Genomic DNA, 19152 nt, shown 5'->3' on the forward strand with positions numbered 1-19152 from the left:
ATGGGACGCATCTCCAGCTCGCACAGCCCTCTCGAGCGCATTTAACCACCAATGAGCTCATGAGACACATCTCCAGCTCACACAGTCCTCCCAGAGCGCGTTCAACCACCAATGAGCTCATGGGACGCATCTCCAGCTCACACAGTCCTCCCAGAGCGCGTTCAACCACCAATGAGCTCATGGGACGCATCTCCAGCTCGCACAGCCCTCCCGAGCGCATTTAACCACCAATGAGCTCATGAGACACATCTCCAGCTCACACAGTCCTCCCAGAGCGCGTTCAACCACCAATGAGCTCATGGGACGCATCTCCAGCTCACACAGTCCTCCCAGAGCGCGTTCAACCACCAATGAGCTCATGGGACGCATCTCCAGCTCGCACAGCCCTCCAGAGCGCATTTAACCACCAATGAGCTCATGGGACGCATCTCCAGCTCACACAGTCCTCCCAGAGCGCGTTCAACCACCAACGAGCTCATGGGACGCATCTCCAGCTCACACAGTCCTCCCAGAGCGCGTTCAACCACCAATGAGCTCATGGGACGCATCTCCTGCTCGTACAGCCCTCCCCGAACGCATTCAACCACCAACGAGCTCAAGAAATATATCTCCAGCTCACATGGCTCATCCCTTTACAACCACCTTCCAACATCTGCATCCAGTCACAGTTCTAAAGCTTATGCAACCTTCCTCAGATCTTTGCCACCATCACCGAGCTCAAGCGACACATGTGAGGATCAGACATCCATCTTCCTGCCAGTCCGATCTTTGTCAAGCTAATGAAATCCTTCTCAAGCTCCAACGGCCCTCCTCGTACATATCCAACTCTCCGTGGTCGTCCTCATGCCACTTCGCTTAAGACCTTTACACTATCCTCAAGCCAATCCAACCAATCCAAGTCCTCTGGGCCTCTCCAACCCCACAATGACGTCACAAATTTACCAACAGAGGGGGCGCTGTTGGCCAACGATCAGATCCTATCACGAAGAGAAACTTGACATTTCTAGCTCTACGGAATTCATGTCACCTCTCACATTATGAATGAAACACACAAAGACACAGGAACCAAGAGGGGACTACAAAAGACGTACAATAACAGAGACGCCCAGCACTGGCCATGCTTACAGAGACGGACACGAATCAGGGACAAATGAGCACACTGGCAGGGAGATGCCTGCCCTACTAACTTGACCCGGTATGATCTGGCACCAGAACCCCTTCTGTAACCTAATGTGAGAAACAGGCAAACTCTTCCCAGATCCTCCATGGAATAGGTTGGGCTACAGACCTCCTTCAAATGCATGGTGACTCAACAAATCTACGACGAGAGATGGACGACGCAGGAAATATATAACAAAACAATAGCGATCAACTTTACGCTAAAACATGTGGTTAAAAATAGAATGGCATAGGACTGTGACCATAGAAGTGGCATCAGGTGCAAAAGGATAGGCTGGTATCAGGCACAACTCTAGTCTTCATGTGAGCCCCTTCTGCGCTCTAGTTTTAAACTGGGATAAACCGGAAGCAAAGGGAACTTTGCTTGATGTCAACTTCAGGAAGCATTGTGGGTAATCTATAATGTCTTTTGAGGTCTGGCACAGCAGGAGTTTTGCCTTGGAGTGCCTGAAGAAGGTACGAGCCGATACGGTTTAAACTATTGGACGGCTGCTGCTGTCCGGCGAGGTATCATGTTCGCGCCACAGCGGTGTCTGTGTGTGAGATCTTCTTTACCCACAATGCACCTGCAAGGTGTTTAAGATAGAACAGAGGAGGCAACGCTCTTGTTCTAATTCTTGACGTATGTGCTGAGTGACAAAATGAGGCTTACTTAAAAAAAGAACATGTCAGCAGAGGTAAAAAATCAGTTGTGTCTCCTAGGGCAGGATCAGGGCCTATGACAAGAAATACTTCTAACTTTTTATTTCTTACCTCACTCTCAAACTTAGGTTACGCCACCAAATGTCATTTCCACAGCGCATGGTTCTCAAATTACCCATCGTCGTTCTTTGAGAGCAGAGTATGCAAAGGATTGGGCTTTAGAGCAAAGTATGGTCCGCGATTTGTCGTATTTTATGTCGCAGAAACTTTCCTTCTACAACTCACATTTTTAAGGGCATGGTAGGGCAAGGGATTATCTTTAAGCGCTCAGCGTGGTGGTGGACTTGCTTCTTTGAGGGTGGAGTACTTGCTTTAACTTTGAAAGCTCAGGGTAGCTGGGAGCTAACACCTGTCAGGGCACGGTAAGGCTGGAGACGCACCTTCTCCTGGAGCACATCTGGATGGACACCCAGTCTGTAGTAAGGTGGTATGGCTGGAGACGCGCCTCCTCCTGGAGCATATCTGGATGGACACCCAGTCTCTAGTAAGGTGGTATGGCTGGAGACGCGCCTCCTCCTGGAGCACATCTGGATGGACTACCAGTCTGTAGTAATGTGGTACGGCTCCTCCTGGAGCACATCTGGATGGACTCCCAGTCTGTAGTAATTTGGCACGGCGAGGTCTCGCTGTCACCAAAAATCCAGTACAGCTAGAGATAAAGCAACTCAAAGTACACAGCTAAGTAGGGAACTCGCCATCTTCCGTGAGCCTCGGTCCAGTACAAAGGGGCATAGTACCCGCTTCAGAAAGGTGGGCTTTCAGAATAGACATGTTGGGCTTCACCTGGCTCTTTCAGAAGGGACTTTCATAACATGGGTCCTTGGGTAGAAAATCTCTGAGCTCCCATCCCGCAGCCTACAACTCACTGCCCTGAAATGGGTTACTTACTTGCTGCTCTCCTCAAACTCTGAGTATGTGATGTGTAGGGCAGAAAGATAATGTACAGAGGTGTCGGACTGGAGGAAGCGGGGCTAAGGAGGTAGAACATGAACTTCTCACAACCCTCCAAAAATAATAATCGAGGAATAAAACCAAATGTTTCTCAATTTAGCAGAGAGCAAGAATGACCCCATGCAGAAGCTTTAGCTGCCTCCCACTGTAATGCAACATCACAGGTTTTTATGTCATGCTGAATGAAAGTATTTTGACCCTCAGACGCCGCAGCAGGGTTTCGCAAAGCGTGGCACAGTGGATTGTCACAAGTCAATGAGAGGACATGACCCTCCCTCCCCTGGTGTCCCTCCCAAACACCCTTCCCCAACATGCACAGACAAAACACTTCTAGCCTCTTGTCACATAGACGCAAGACACACAGCTGACATTAACATCAAATAAATAAAAGATATATATATATATATATATCTATGTATAAGCAAATATAGGTGAGTGTGTGCAAAAGAAAAAAAAACACAGTTTTCACCAAAAAAGCACAATACTGCGTCAACTCCTGGAATAAAGTCCGCTTTTAGCACTGTGGCATTTTCTGCTGCAGAATAATCTTGCAGATGTCGCCTTTTCACCGGCTCCTGACCCCTACCAGCAACACTTGTGTTTCTTTCGCATGAAAGTTCTCCCACCCAAGAGGGCAGGGTTGCCTTGGCGGTCAGAGGACGCCAGATGCTGCGGTCGCAGCTCACATTCCATCCGTGTCATCTAAGGCAAAAATGGGCGTGTCCGTGGCCCAGGTATCTGGCCCACAATGAGAAAGAATGGGTTATGCGGGGAGATGGAACATGGGGTGGGTTCTCTGAGGGATGAAATCCAGAACGGGTGTCCTTCGGTTCCCTCGGCCCCTATCCCCCAGGATTCTGAAGGACTCAATGGATTGGATGGTCTGACGCGTAGAGCGATGGAGCGGTTGTGGAGGTCACCCTTGCAGCCATGCTCCCCGCACTTGTACCGCTTGAAGGGGATGCCGGATGAGCTTCCGCACCGATGGGATCAGATGGCACACAAAGATTCTGTACTCCAGGCGCCTGCGGGGAAAAGACAGGAGAGTCAGGGAGATGGGACCAGGGTCCAGCACGCACTCTTTATCCAAGCGTATTCAGGGCGGTGGCTAAAGTGGGAGGTGGAAAACCAATGTCAGATTTGGAATCTGAAAATGGCCGATAGTAAATGGAGGACCACCCCTCGCTAGTAAACCCCTCTGCCTGGTGGCACTTGGAAGACTGCCTGAACTAGCCCAGACATGTGTCAGAAGGCACGAGGACAGCCAACCACTACCCCAAATCAATTCCTACTTGTGCTCAAAGGAAACCACCTCCCACCTCAAAGGAAACCTACCTCCCACCTCCATTTCCCTTCAGTGTTTATTCAAATCTGGGTCTCTCGGATCAAGCTGCAGCTACGCGAAGGACAACATTAGCTCTGCCCAAAGTCATAACCGTGGTGAGCAAAAATAAAAACCCAGTAAAGTGCAGAAGAAAAGAAATACTACCCTGGTTCCTCTACACAAGACTTGTGAAATGCCCCTTCACTATTACTGTTACCAGCACTAAAATCTTATCTAATATTATCATCCCCATTCGTATTGTTATATACAACGTTATTATTACTGTTAATATAACAATGGCCATAATGACAAGAAAAAATATAACTAACACTAGTAACACCAACAATAGAAGCAGTAACAACAAAACAATAACACTAAGAACACTAATATGAATAATGGTAATACTAGCTGCTTATTGTTCTTCTTCATATGATTTTTTGTGGGGTAATGTTAGAAATGGGATTCTCCGGTTGGCTGAGGCTTGCACCAAAGTCAGGCAGAAACCATCACTCTAGTCAGGGCAAGGGAGTTACACGCCAAAGATAACCCCTGCTCACCCTCTAGGCAACGTGGCGCGAGCAGTCAGGCTTATCCTGGAGGCTATGTAAGTTAAGTATTTGCGCGCGCACGCAGCAACAACACCCAAGGCCCACCACAAAGGAAATTCCACACAAGGTTATATATAAAAATAGCCTTTGTATGATACCAAACACATTAGATAAGAAACACACACTTTACAATGTGTAAACTTTACCTGGCTGATTTACGGCGCGGGTGCCGACCCCGCTTATCTGCCGTTGAATTCCCCGAGCGGGAGCCTGCCCCGCATATTTGCTATTTTTCTGTATCCCCTGACGGGTCTTCACCCCGCCAGGGACCCTCGCACTTGACCGGGTACCTACCCCGGTCAAGTGCGAGGGTCCCTGGCAGCCAATTCACATAAATTACACAGACATGCCAACTTCTAGAAGTGGCACTTCCACACTAGACACAATCACGCCGCACACATCATCGCGCAGCATTCAATCTCACGAGTCCGCCCATACCAAACTCGCACCTGCACTCCCCACGCATCAGGAACTACCAGGGACACATACATTTCCCATGCATTCCTATGGGAGGGCAGGTCAACCCCACTACACGCATGCACTTTACCCTGGGACACAGTGGTAAAGTGGGCAGAAGCCCAAAATCACTAACACCATATCACATATCAAAAGCAAAAAGTTTAAGGTGAACCTGCTAGAAGGGCCAAGTCTAACACAACCCCCTTCCAGCCAAAACGCAGGGTAGACCAATCACCACCGTGATGGGCTTCCCTGCTTGGGGCGATAGAACACGGACGCGGGCCCGCAACTGCAGGGACACCCTCCTGTTCTACGCCACTGTGAACCCATGGGGTTCCTTCTGAAAACACTGTCTGGAACAACTGGGGTACCCCACTGGTACTCCCAAGCTGTCCGCGGCCAGGACCAGGCCCTAGGCCACCCAGGTGCCACTGGTCCCTGCCTATTCACAGAGAGGGGGGTAGTAACCCCTGGTACATAGTAGCCATTCTCCACTCTTCCTGTCTGTAGGACAGGGCTAGAATGCACACAAGTGGAAGGCTACACATCCTGGGGGCGTTCTCCATGGGAGGGAACAAACAAGGAATAGGTGGGACAAATGGTAACAAATACTCACTTGAAACCAAGGATTTTTAAAGAGCACTGAAACAAACCAATGAGGAACAGTGGGCAGGCTCTAAGCCCACAAACTGATTACAGCATGTCTCGAAGAGACAGCACAAGTGCTGTCTAGGCTCAACCTAAAAGGGGTTGGTATCCGTAACGTGCAATTTCCCTATTTCAATTCCCATAGGAAAATCTGCTATCCAGTACAAAAATAATGGTTGAAAAGAATTGCACCAAATTTGACAAAAACTTAGAACTTTACAAAGAAAGTATGTTTTTTGTGAATTGGGGCAAATCTTTCCAGCTATTTTACAGAAATTAGTGTTTAAAATGGTGCTCAAGTGCACGTGAGGATTGGTAAAGTTGGTAAAAAGTTAGAGGTACCTGGACTGCTGGTGTTATATTGTGATTGGTCCATTCGAAGTGGATTGGTGTATCCTGATTGGCTGACCACAACATGGAGAATATGTTGTGGTGGCCATTATAGGACTCGGAAACAAAGCCCCGAGTCCTGAGACATTAAATAAAAGGACACAAAGGGGCAGGATGGGTCATACCCTAAAACTGAGGCCCATTAGCGATGTGACTCTCCCTTATGTCAAATAGCAAAATATATATATAATATATACTTTTTTTTGTTGCAGGCCTGTCTTGTGGTACCGGAGTACCCCAATATCTAGTACCACAGGACTCAACGAGGCGTCCCCCGTGGAACTATGGTAACAAACTTGACACTGTGGTATCCAAAACCACACTAATATAATAAAAAGGGTTGAAGAGCCTGAAAATAGAGAACCCCTTTCATTCCACACGCTTTACACCGTTGTTCCTTTGCGCATCCAGAGGGGCACAGCCAGCACCATGGTTCGGCCTCGGCACAAGCAGCTGCAGCTGCAACAACATGCCACAACAAGAGCGGACTTCCAGCCTCCCTTCCCTGTGCTTGTAACAAAGAGCCTAGTGACTTTCATGGGTTCTGTGGGCTCTACGCACCACTGGAGAGGCTCAAGTCCTGGAGCGATGGAGGTTGTCCTTGGCCCTGCATGTTGTAGTTTGCTATCCTCTGTCTCTCCCTCACTCTGAGAGTCTTCAGGGTGAATGCCGAGCAGGCGTTGCAATCCTTGCTTTCGTGGTTGATTGGGAGGCAGAGGTTGCAAACCGGGTGCTGGTCCTTCTGAGCGTACTTGTGGTGGCAATTATGGCAGAATTTGAAAGGTGTTTTGTCCATTCCTGCGCTCAGGAGGCCCCCTGTATGCACATTCTCCGTTGGATGTCGAAGTTTTCGATCTTCCTATCCTTCTTAGTCATCCCGGCTCTGTGTTCTTGATTGCGAGATGTATTCTCCAATTTTTTCAGTGGTTTTCCTGCTTTATTTTCGCTTCTTCTTCCCAAAAACTCTGGAACCTCTCGGTGACGATCCAGACCCAACGGCAGAAAAAAGAATATGATGATGGCGTCCAAAGGTGGGAGCTTCTGGGGGAGGCACGCCGACGTAGCAGGAGGACACCAAATGGTGGGACGTCGACACCCACCTGGGCTACGGAATTGTTTTTTTTTTTTAAATGTGTCGATTCCAGACCCAACCACTAGACCTCGGAATAATGCATAGCATAGTGAATCCAGAAAGATTCACGCTGGAAAACTCACTGATTGCATCAGTCATGACATGTTTATGATATAATTGATGACATCGTATAATAAATGCTACAGGCGCTGTGGACTGGAAGGGATTCAACAAGCTGCACCTGGTGCCAACTTTCTATCACCACTCAGATGGTAATGGGCATTATATTCTGCAACCGGGAGGACACGTAGTGTGTCCGTCATCGAACCCGCATTCAGTGGCGGCGAGCCTTTGTTGGCTGCTGTTCAGTGGCCTAAGTGGCCAAGTGGCTCAGAGCCGTCAATGAGGCCAGCCACTTCATAAATCTCCAAACAAGGGTTTGGTCTTTATTTACCTTAATGGGGTCAGCCGGTGAAGCCCCTCGTCTGACCCACAATTATAAGTCAAAGCTTTACATCTATGCATTAGACACTGATAAGCTGTGTACAGTCGTGCCCCCTGGGCAATCCTGCGTAGTTTGATAAAATATACTACACACAAGAAACGAAATAACACAGGCCGCCGCGGTACTCACTCTGAAGAGTACACCCACGAGTGGCATGGAGCTACCTCGTTGCAGTCTGTCCGGGGGCGACAAACGAGCAGCGACTGTACGTTTATTCATTCCGACTGGCCCTGGGTCTCCACAAGGCTGCTGCAGAGTACCACATGGCAAGGGCATTAGACAACCAGCCACGCTGTACGGTGGGAGGAGCCACCCACAAATGGCAAAGGAGTAACTTGTAGGAATAAGAACCAAGATATGTCCAAGAAGCCTGGTCGAGGGGTACCCCTTGGAGAGGCACAGCAGGAACGATCATTATGGCCACTATACAACCAGCCATGCCACATGGTGTGGGGCGTCCACCAGGAGCGCGGATGAGCAAACGAGGGTTTACCAGACACCGCACGCACATCTGAAGAGCACCCAGGACCACCAGCAGCACAACCTGTGTGTCTTGTTTTCGTCTGTCAGATACCTTCTGACAGTGGTGAGTTTTTGGATACCGAGGCAGTAGCCTCATTACTCCACATTCATTTCGAATTTTTCAGTCGCTGTTTAGGTTGTCTTATTGATGTGTGACGCATTGTCACAGTTGAGGTTGTATCACATGGTCAGCTCCAGTTGAGGTTGTATCACATGGTCAGCTCAGTGATGGGTAGCAGCACAACCCCTTGAGGCGGGGGACTATAAGAAACCAGGAGGGGGGAGGGTGTCCATCAGAGATTCTTTAGAAAGAATCCATTCAGGTAACAGAAGAGAAAGAGGCAAAGAGGTGGTTCAAGGATAGATGGAGGAGGGGTGAAGAAGGCATGAAGTCTGGCCCCTCGTCCAGTCTGATCCTGATAGACCCAAACATGGAACACAAGCAAGACTGCAGAGAAGGCGCCAATGACCGGTCTTTAACCGCCTTAACCACTCCAGCCTGTCAATGGGGGTCCCTGCAAGAGGTTGGAAAGTCCTTCCTAGACAGGACGTCGGGCTGGGCTCATGTCCAGGGGTCTGTGACCAGGTACTTACATTACTTACGGTACCTGGTGGCCACAGAGCTCCCTTGCGTCTATGTCCATCACCTGAGAGGTGGTCACCCGCACAAACCCCGGGAATGTCGCCTTCTCACAATCCCAGGCTTGTTTCAGACCGAGCACAGATGCAAACTGAGCAGAGAAAACCGTGGGAAGATGGAAACAGGAGCCATTTCCAAAGAGCCCACAAGGCAAGCCATTCTCCATTCCAGGTGCAATGCTGCCCCCTGCTGGCAGTGTGCGTGGGTTGCAGCATCCTAAAGTAACTGGTAGGAGAGAGATGCCCCCCTCCCATCCCCTGCCCGGTTGGAGGGGACAGGCTGGTGGGGGCAGCTCTTGTAATTAGTATCTTGCCTTTTGCTGGAACAATGTTGTAAAAAAGGTTGATTTTAGGACAACAGAAGGGAGTGCACCAGAAACTGCTGGCCCTTGGTGGAAAGTCACCCCACAATAGCTCCAAAGTACTTCGAACTAACACCTTGGCCACCAAGAGCCTGATGGGGAGGTCTCAGCTCTGCATCTTTGTGGGAGGGACAATCTTTCTTCCTGGTGCCACATATACAAGCTTGGTGGGATGCATACGAAGACTCTGAGGGACCTTTCAAGGGGACTCTGGGAACATTTCCTGAAGAAGAGTTCGATGGTCCTTGCGAATACCTTCCCGGCCTCGCGCGTTGACGGCAGACGGAGACTCCAGACCTTGACGAGTTCTAGAGCCTGGATTCTGGATCCCTAGACCTTTCAGGACCTGAACTCACCCTCAGTTTTCACGAAATAAACCTCTTCGATAGTCCTTAATCAAGTGCGTGGAAGCCTGGCTCACCGACATCTTGCAGGGAACAGGATCAGCCTCCGCGCCTCCCTGTTCCCCCTTGGCCACTCTTGCCAGGGTCCTTCCAACACTTAGGAGAGGCCGGGCCCAGCCTATCTCATCACCTTGACCTTCCCAAGTGATGTCCACCCAGATCAGTTGACTGGGGGTGAGTGTCTGAAAAGTTTCAGCGCTCCGTCCATCATCCCCTTTGGTATCGCTTTGTTCGACCTAAGTTGGCAGAGTATGCCTAGATGTGGTTCCCTTGCTCACTTTGCCACTGAATTCAAGCTAGCCTGGCTGATGATGGCTGTAATGTCAGAAACCAGTCCCAGGATGCTTGTTTCCGGTCCAGGGAAGACCTGGCTTGGCAGTTCGGGCTGGACTGTTCCCATGAGGCACAGGGTCAGACTGATTTGCATATGGCCATGTCTGAACTGAGGTGGCAGAGTGAGCTAAAGAACGATGATGGATTCAGCCCAGATCAGTTGACTGCGGGTGCGTGCTTGCATTGTTCAACACTCCGTCCATCATCCCCCTTGGTTTTGCTTGGTGTGTGAAGGTGCGTCCTCTGCTGTAGTCCCGATACCCCCATCTGCAGAGGTCAGCCCAGTCAGTCTGGATTTATTGGTACGTGGAACGGGATTTGCGCCCCACTGTTCCTTTCCAACTCTGCTCATGAACTTATCTGTCGGGCCCTTACCTAAAGTCCTTTAAGATGGCACCGCAGACGTGCAGCGCTCCTCAATCCTCCGCCACCGTCTCCTTTGCCACCCTCCATCCCCCGGGAAGGGCAATACGGGCTCTTTGGGGTTCAGACGTACGTTCTGAAGCCCCCATATATCAGAGTCAACCTTCAGTCCTTTGCCTCCATCGAGTGAAAGGTTCATCTTTGTCGGGTCCAGTCGGAGCCCAAGCCGGTGGCAGACTGGACCATTCCAGTGCCCAGGGCGGGGGTGGCCAGCACATAGATGAGGCTGTCTGCTGTGCGTGCGGATGCCACAGCCAGCTTCATCTTGGTCAACATGAAATGAAATGAAATGAAACACCAGTATGTGTAAAGCGCACAGCTACCACCGGAGATGTGTCCCGGCGCTGGGGGCCCTAAGGAAGATTAAGCGAGCTATTGCCCAGAGTAACGTGATGCTGGGCTGACCTGCCGCCGGGGCCGGGGATCGAACCGTGAGCCCCAGATTTCAACGTCAGTCGCCCTGGCCGCTGCGCCACACCTCTTCCACTTTCAACGTCAGTCGCCCTGGCCGCTGTGCCACACCTCTTCCACTTTCAACGTCAGTCGCCCTGGCTGCTGCGCCTCACCTCTTCCACTTTCAACGTCAGCCACCCTGGCCGCTGCGCCACACCTCTTCCACTTTCAACGTCAATCGCTCTGGCCACTGCGCCACACCTCTTCCACTTTCAACGTCAGTCGCCCTGGCCACTGCGCCACACCTCTTCCACATTCAACGTCATTTGCCCTGGCCGCTGCGCCACATCTCTTCCACATACAGGGCTTTTCTCGTGAGATTCACCACCGCACTGGCTTCCCGTCTCCGAGGAGATGATCTTCAAGTTCCTTTGTGGTTGAAGGGTGTCTGGGGCTTTGCACCCTCGTATCTCAGGAGACGCCCCTCTCAGGATGTCTTGGGACCATGAGATCCAGCGGCTTGCTTCTCCTGGAGGTCCCAAAGCGCACATATCTGTGTACTAGCACGTGCACACAACATGCACACAACATGCACACAACATGCACACAACATGCACACTTCTGCAGCTTCGTAGCCTTCATGAGGAAATGCCACCCCTATTTACTCTCAGTACTGTCAGAATGCACAGCTGTTGCCATGGCAATCATGGCTGACCGCATCAATAGACACTGAAGGAATACTACCTCTCAGGAAGGATGCTCACTGAAAGATCATCTCATTTCAGCTTTTTCCAACTTTTAAACATAAATGTAACTAGATAAACAGAAGTAATAAATAATGAAAAACATGAATACCTATGCGGACGATACCCAGCTAGTGGTCTACCTCGTGCAAAAGAGCAGCCCACTACCACTGCCCAATTTAACAACATGTCTGGAACAGGTCAAGAGCTAGATGACGAAGTCCTGTTTGAAGCTCAATGACGATAAAACAGAGCTTATGCTCCTAGGCCCCTCAGCCCCTTCTACCGTGGAGCTGTTATGGCCTTTGAGCATGGGCACAGCCCCCACCCCCAGAGACAACATCAAAAGCCTGGGGGTGTGGATGGACAAATTATTGACCTTCGACATGCAGGCAACTAAAGTCTCAGCGACCTGCTTTGGCCTCTTGAGGATGATTAAAAGAATTCTTCCGCTTCTTTCCTTTGAGGCCAGGCAGATAGTTATACAGGGCTTAATTCAATCTCGCCTTGACTTCAGCAATGCTCTGTACCTGGGGGCGCCGGAGTACACCCTACAAAAACTGCAGCGCATTCAAAACTGTGCAGCCCGCACACTGCTTGGAACTCCCCGTAGAACCTCAATAAAATCTGGCTTAAGAGTGTTGCACTGGCTCCCCATTAGAGAGAGAGTCAAGTTTAAATCTATGTGCATTGCCCACCAAGCTTACTGGAAATCCGGCCCAGAAATCAGCCACTCTCTGGTATCACCATACCAACCCACTAAAGCCCTCCGCTCCTCACATGCTTTTTTAGCTCAAGTTCCTAGGATTCAAAGAGCGAGGGCCGGAGGTCGATCCTTTGCTTATAAAGCCCCTAAATTATGGAACACTCTACCCCTCCATCTTAGAGCTGACTCCAGTCTGTTGAGCTTCCGCAAACAGCTCAAGACTTTTCTGTTCAATTAGTTGGATCTTCCCCTGCTCTTTTTTCTGAAGGTACTGGACGCCTCAGGGCAGCAGTTAGCGCTTAATAAAACTGTTTTCATTTCATTTCATTTCATTTCATACCTATGCCCCTCAATATGACGTTTAATAACTAGAAAACCACGTACGTCTGACGATTTCCTATCCGTTGTTTATGTATGTGGATACTACAACCAGAAGTGGCACTTGTCACACTTGCCTTACATGCAAGTGTTTGTTATAACATTCTAAAATATGTTGCATTATTCTTTATAATTGATTATGTTAGTTTTATTTGATGGTGTTTATTTCTAGCCACTTTCCTGGTAGTATACGTGTACTGTATACCTAGTAAACCTGATATTCATGTGGAATTTTAAATGTAGAAATCCGCACTTTTCTCTGAATTCACATGCACTAGTGCGGCAGACAGAGAACTTTACCACTAGAAATGAAACTTTATAGGAAGGCCCATCGGTCCCTCATATTTCAGTGCCATTATCAAAGCTGTTAAATTCATGAAGTTCAATTTTATTCAGTCTCTCAAAGAAAATTCTGTTAAAATGGAATAATTAAGAAAAGCAAGAAAGGGGTTCGTGTCAAACAATGAAAAAATTATGTTTTAATACAACTGCTGTAGTTCAACTAGACACGGTTAAGCAGGGAAGTCTCTCATTTTTAATTAGCAAATAGCATTCCATTGAGTATGAATAAGACGTGTTTTAAAATGAACGTATTCGTGCATTTTTGGACGCGACAAAGCGCTCTGAGTGCAGGACATGTGTTGTTTATTTTATCTGAATGTAGCCCGGGTGGCCCAGTCAGAGCGGTCACAGAGCGGGCCGTCCACTCCCCTTGTGATTTACATGGAGATGTGAAAATACCATCAACTCATTATTGTGCTAGTGCACCGGTGTGAATGAGTGAACTCTAAGCGCTGTGTCCTGGATCAGTGTCATGAATGCAACCAAAATATGGAGAGAAAAGAGTGAGTGAGTGGGTGAGTGAGTGTGTGTGAGTGTGTGTGTGAGTGAGTGAGTGAGTGAGTGAGTGGATGAGTGAGTGAGTGAGTGTGTGAGTGGGTGGGTGGGTGGGTGAGTGAGTGGGTGAGTGAGTGAGTGAGTGAATGAGTGAGTGAGTGAGTGAATGGGTGAGTGAGTGAGTGTGTGAGTGGGTGGGTGGGTGAGTGAGTGAGTGAGTGGATGAGTGAGTGAGTGAGTGTGTGAGTGGGTGGGTGGGTGAGTGAGTGAGTGAGTGGGTGAGTGAGTGAGTGAGTGAATGAGTGAGTGAGTGAGTGAATGGGTGAGTGAGTGAGTGTGTGAGTGGGTGGGTGGGTGAGTGAGTGAGTGAGTGGATGAGTGAGTGAGTGAGTGTGTGAGTGGGTGGGTGGGTGAGTGAGTGGGTGAGTGAGTGAGTGAATGAGTGAGTGAGTGAGTGAATGGGTGAGTGAGTGAGTGGGTGGGTGGGTGGGTGAGTGAGTGAGTGAGTGACTGAGTGAGTGAGTGAGTGAGTGAGTGAGTGAGTGAGTGAGTGAGTGAGTGAGTGAGTGAGTGAGTGAGTGCGAGAGAGAGAGTGGCAAAAAGAAAAGTCCCAGAAGGCATTAGGTTGTCACATGAAAGCCTAGGACGGGATGTTTGGTGATAACCTCTCCTCGCAGGTTGTGGGATCTGGCTTAAGATAAGTGGGTTTATTAGGGCAGCACTCCAGTCGAAGACAGGCTCTCTATTGCACTGAATTATACGCACCTGGGCTAAGGGGTCTTCTCGGCACTATACCAGCCCATCATAAAGGGACAGCGCCTGGACGATGGATGGGTCAGCCTTCGAGCCCTCCTGGAACTCCTGCAGCGTGAGCTTCCCGTCGGCATTCTGTTGAGTGAGGACAGAGACAGAGGATAAAAAAGCAAGAGCTTGGATGAAACACCCTGGGAAGACAAACACAACCAACCGACTGTTCTTCAACCCTCTAACCACCTGCCCCTACCTCTGGCTCCTGCACCACCCCTCCTCCCGCACATGCCTACCACTCCAGGCCCCCCCAAGTCCTGCACAGTCCCACAATCCTAAAACACTCCCAAGTGAACCACCCAAACCCCACATCATTCCTATAACCTGACCCTCCTAAAGCCAAACCTCCCCTTAACAACAACCTCTACTCCCACTCACTCACACACTCACTCGCCAATCCCTGGTGGCAACAACTAACACTACAAACCTGCCTCAGGGGTGCTAACAACAGCCGTGACCTCACGAGTACTCAAACTACCTTTCTGGCAATGACACAATGAACACTTCTCAGCCAGCAACCTCCAGCCTGGCCACAGACCCTACCAGAGCCATAAACCCATCTTGGAATCACACAAACACCCATTCTTTTGCCAATCCAACAAACCTTCCAATTCCACCACTCATTTAAACTCACAAACCAGACCCTCACCCCTCAATCACTCTCTGCTCAGCCTTTTCCCCAGATCCAGGGGCAGAGCGGAGCGTTGGGCAGTACCGGTGTCTGGTATTGTTTCTCCTCACTGTCCCACAGCCCTGGATTTTTTTGCTTTGGTTTGTTGTTTCTAGTGATTGCTTTGGTCGAGTGGTCAAGGTTTCCTCCAGGAGGCAGTTGGGTGTTCGGACTCAGACACAAATATTACTATAACGAACAGAGATGGATGGCAATCAATGGTGTTCCTCGCTACATTTGGAGAACTGATCCTAGATGGGCCATGCCTCAAAACAGGGCGGATGTGTCGGGTGACCTTCGTGGTCTGGTGTGGTCACCACGCAGAGGATGCAGTTGTTCAAGGAATTGGGTCTCCCTCCAGACACCTCAAGCCCCCTACAGTACAAGCATTATTGCTTCCAGTGTGCCAGACCCATGTGTTCACCATCGCTCGTCCATCGCTGGAGCAGTGTCCACAGACTCTGGAGGGCCAGCAGGCAGGACTTGGACTAATCCTGGGCAGAGAACTTCGCTCCGCCAGAGGAGTTTACGGAGTTTTGCCTGCTCTGTACTCCGTTGGGAACGCAGAGTTCAGGCAAAACTCCGACTCCGTAGCGGAGCAGAGTTAGCCGGCCCCTTCACCTCCCTAAATTAATTATAACAGGAAAATGGCACTTACCTGCTGTGGCGTCTCCGGGCTGCCGCTTCCTCACCTTGGTCTCTCTCCTCCTTCTCGTCCACACAAACTGCTATGTTCTACATCTTGCGCTCTCATGCGCACGCAAGATGTACAACCAGGGTCGGTTCTAGGATTTGCGAGGCCCTGGGCTAAAAGGGAATGTGCGAGGCCCCTCTAATGTAGATAAGTGGCCCCTTGCAAGGAGACCATTCACAGACACTATAGGAGGCCTATTGTCCAGCATTTTGTCGCCCCCCCACAGTTTCAACTTTGAGCCCACAAGCATTTCTCACACCTTCAGTCCGATAGGTGTGCGAATTGCTTGTAGGCTAAAAGTTAAAACTATGGGGGCGCCAAAATGATGGACAATGGGCCCCCCACAGTGTCTGTGAATGGGTCTCCTTTCAATTGAAGGGAGCGTCTCCCTCCCTTGTGTATCCAGGTACCATCCCTGAGTGGCCCTGGGAGGGGGGCCCTCCATTTCAAAGAAAGGTGACACCTTTCTTTGAAATGTATCGCCAGGGAACCAACAGGACGCATCACCAGTGCGTGGCCCCATGCTGGTGGGCTGAGTGCGAGGCCCTAGGCAGCTGCCCACGCTGCCCATGCCTAGCGCCGGCCCTGTGTACAACGTAGGGGTTTGCGTAGACGAGGAGGAAAGAGAGACCACGGCAAGAAAGAGGTAGCCCAGAGATGCCACAGCAGGTAAGTGTCTTTTTTTGTTATAAGTAAATTAGGGAAGGTGGAGCAGAGCGGAGTGCCACTGACTTTTTTTCCAACTCCGTGGAACTCCGCGTAGCGGCATTCTGCCAACTCCGCCCAGGCTTAGTGTTCACCATCGCTCGTCCATCACTGGAGCAGCACCCACAGAATCAGGAGGGCCGGCGAAGGGGACTCGGCTCTTCGAACACGCCTGATGCTGGCACAACTTCAGCAGGGAGGCAGGCAGTCTATGGATCAGAGCCTCCTGTCCACTTGTTCTGAACAGAAGGTAGACGGGCAGCAGCGCTGTGCCGTGCCCTGAGGAACAGGAGCACTCAGACCTGGGGACTAACCCTCAGAGACAACCGTAGCAAATGGAGGACAATAGATGCACTCCGAAGTAGAGGCTGGCCATGCTGAGATGGATTCATGGTCTCACGCGTCCATCCACGGCAACAGTGACCGCCAGCATGTGCAAGATATGGTTGTACCACATGGTATAAGGAAAATAGAAGGCCTGGCACAAACTGGCAGCTCCTAAGACGGGAGGTCCACAGACCATTCTCAAGGCAGGCGGGTGTTTGGCAGCAGTGATGGACCCCACGGGTCACACGCTGGACGGCCCAGGAGTCTTGTAAAATGTTCAGGTAGGTAGGTGAGCACAGAGAGACCGGGCCACAATAGTAGACTAGGATCAACCAGCCAATCAGGTGGGGAACTGGCACTGACGTGGTCGAGGCCAGGAGAAGTCACAACAGCCAATAATGAGGGTTTAGGTCTCAAACTCCTATCCTGACCGAGCGCAACCTCTGGAAACGATGGCAGAGTCTCAGTGGAGGGGGCGCCATTCTTTGCGCCTCAACATCTGGAGGCTAGGGAGATGATGTAGCCTTATGGCTAGAGCGGTCGACCTCGAAGCTGGGGAACCGGTTTGAGTCTCGGCAATGATGCTCAACATCCTGTGATTCCGGGCAAATCACTTAATCTCCCCGTGCCTAATAAAAATCAATGTGTCCATCTGTAACGAAACTGGTGCTCATGTAAAGTGCTCTGATACCCGATTCCTTTGGGTCATGTTCGCACTATATAAAACTCTAAAAAAAAAATGATGAGGGGACGGAGTGTCTCCTTCCAAAGCAAGGGTCCAGTGTGTGAATGAAGGAAATCCTGTGGAGTGACAGACAGTGGGGGGACGGGGCACTGACACACTGCTTGCAGGGGCGGCTCTAGGCTCATGGCGGCCCTGGGCAGGGAGTGTAGGTAGGGGGCCCCGAAAGAGGGGGTCCGGGTGGGGCAGAGCACGGAGGCTAGTGAAGGAGGGGAGAGTCAGGGTGTTTGGAAGTGGAACAGAGCCGGAGGCAGCCAAATCCCTGCCAGGGGCCACCACGCAAATATGTATCCATCCTCAGAGGATTATTATATTAAGGATATATATTGGCGTTGAGGCCCCTGGGGTTTGGCGGCCCTGTGCAGGTGCACAGCTTGCACATGCCTAAGGACGCCCCTGCTGCTTGCTACAACCGAGGCCTGACAACACAAAAGTCTGTTGTGAGGCATGAAGGGGGGGGGGTCCTCAACACAGAGATAAAAGCAGAGACCCTCCCCATCCTTCTAGACTTACCAGACTGTGAACAAATGCCCCTCACAAGCTGCAAAATGTAGAACAACATGCAGGCAGGCAGAAGAGGCGTTCATCACCAACACATGACGTATGTCTTAATGTATGACTTATAGAAAAAGGGGAAATTATTCATGAAAACAGACGCGCCCTGTGGACGGGGTGACACTCCGCTGTTAGCAAGGTGAATAAAAATCACAAGCATTTGGGAAACTTCAGATGAAACTTTCAGTTCTCGTATAACCCCTGCCTGGGAAACATGGAAACACACAGGGCCAGATGTAGATAATCAGCATTTACCAATTCTAAAATACCGAAATATACCGATTCGGTATTTTAGAATCAGTTAATGCTATGTAGGTATGCAATCGGTAAATTTGACCGAATCTGTAAAATTCAGTAAATACCGACTCGGTAAATACCGATTCGGTATAAGGGGGAAAACATTGAAGGGTGGCAGGGTGTCACTTTGACACCCTGTTGCACCTCTGAATTGTGTATGGGTGCACATGTGGCACACATACATGCCCTAAGGGCATGTATGTCTGCCACATGGCACTGTTATTATTTGCATAAATTTGCATTTTTTAGGGTTTTCGAAATTTACCACCAACTTGTAGTTGGTGGTAAATAACGAATCCTAAAATGGGCAAATCACTCATTTGAGTCCTCCCTACATATCAGGATTCGGTAATTTACCAAATCGGTATTTAAGAATTCAGTAATTTACCGATTCCTTAAATTACCGATTCGGTAAATTACTGAATCCTTAATTTACGCCCCTACATATGAAAAGCCTAATTCCGGTCGGTAACGGCCGAAATTCTGTCATTTCGGCCGCTACCGACCGGAAGTAGGCTTCCTACATCTGGCCTACAGTGCGGTGTCTATAAAATGATGGAATAGGCAGGGCGGAGTCAGTCACATATCGGGCTCCTCTTAGCCCGTGACTGACACTTCATCAGTATGAGTGACATTTCAGGGGCACGGGGTGAGGGGGTGGGGTGGGTGTAATCCTCTATAGGCTATGGCCATGCCTTCGGCGGGCCCTCAGTGAGTGATGCTCGGGTGGTCTCCAGAAGTGTCCCCGTGACAATGAACACTTATCCCAGGGTGGCA

At 50.0% G+C, this 19152-nt stretch overlaps 1 protein-coding gene across 1 annotated transcript in view; it reads right to left on the reverse strand.

Moving 5' to 3' along the window:
• Window positions 1–2405: 2405 nt before the first annotated feature.
• Window positions 2406–19152, reverse strand: part of NCS1 (neuronal calcium sensor 1) — a 358114-nt gene continuing 341367 nt past the window's right edge. Inside the window, exons 7-8 of the mRNA XM_078641547.1 lie at window positions 14344–14466; window positions 2406–3857 (exon numbers count right to left, since the gene is read on the reverse strand). Coding sequence (XP_078497673.1) covers window positions 14368–14466 — 99 coding nt within the window. The 3' untranslated portion in view covers window positions 2406–3857; window positions 14344–14367. The remainder of the gene's footprint in view (window positions 3858–14343; window positions 14467–19152) is intronic.

The sequence above is a fragment of the Lissotriton helveticus genome, chromosome 5_1 (genome assembly GCF_964261635.1).
Source record: "Lissotriton helveticus chromosome 5_1, aLisHel1.1, whole genome shotgun sequence".
NCBI lineage: Eukaryota > Metazoa > Chordata > Amphibia > Caudata > Salamandridae > Lissotriton > Lissotriton helveticus.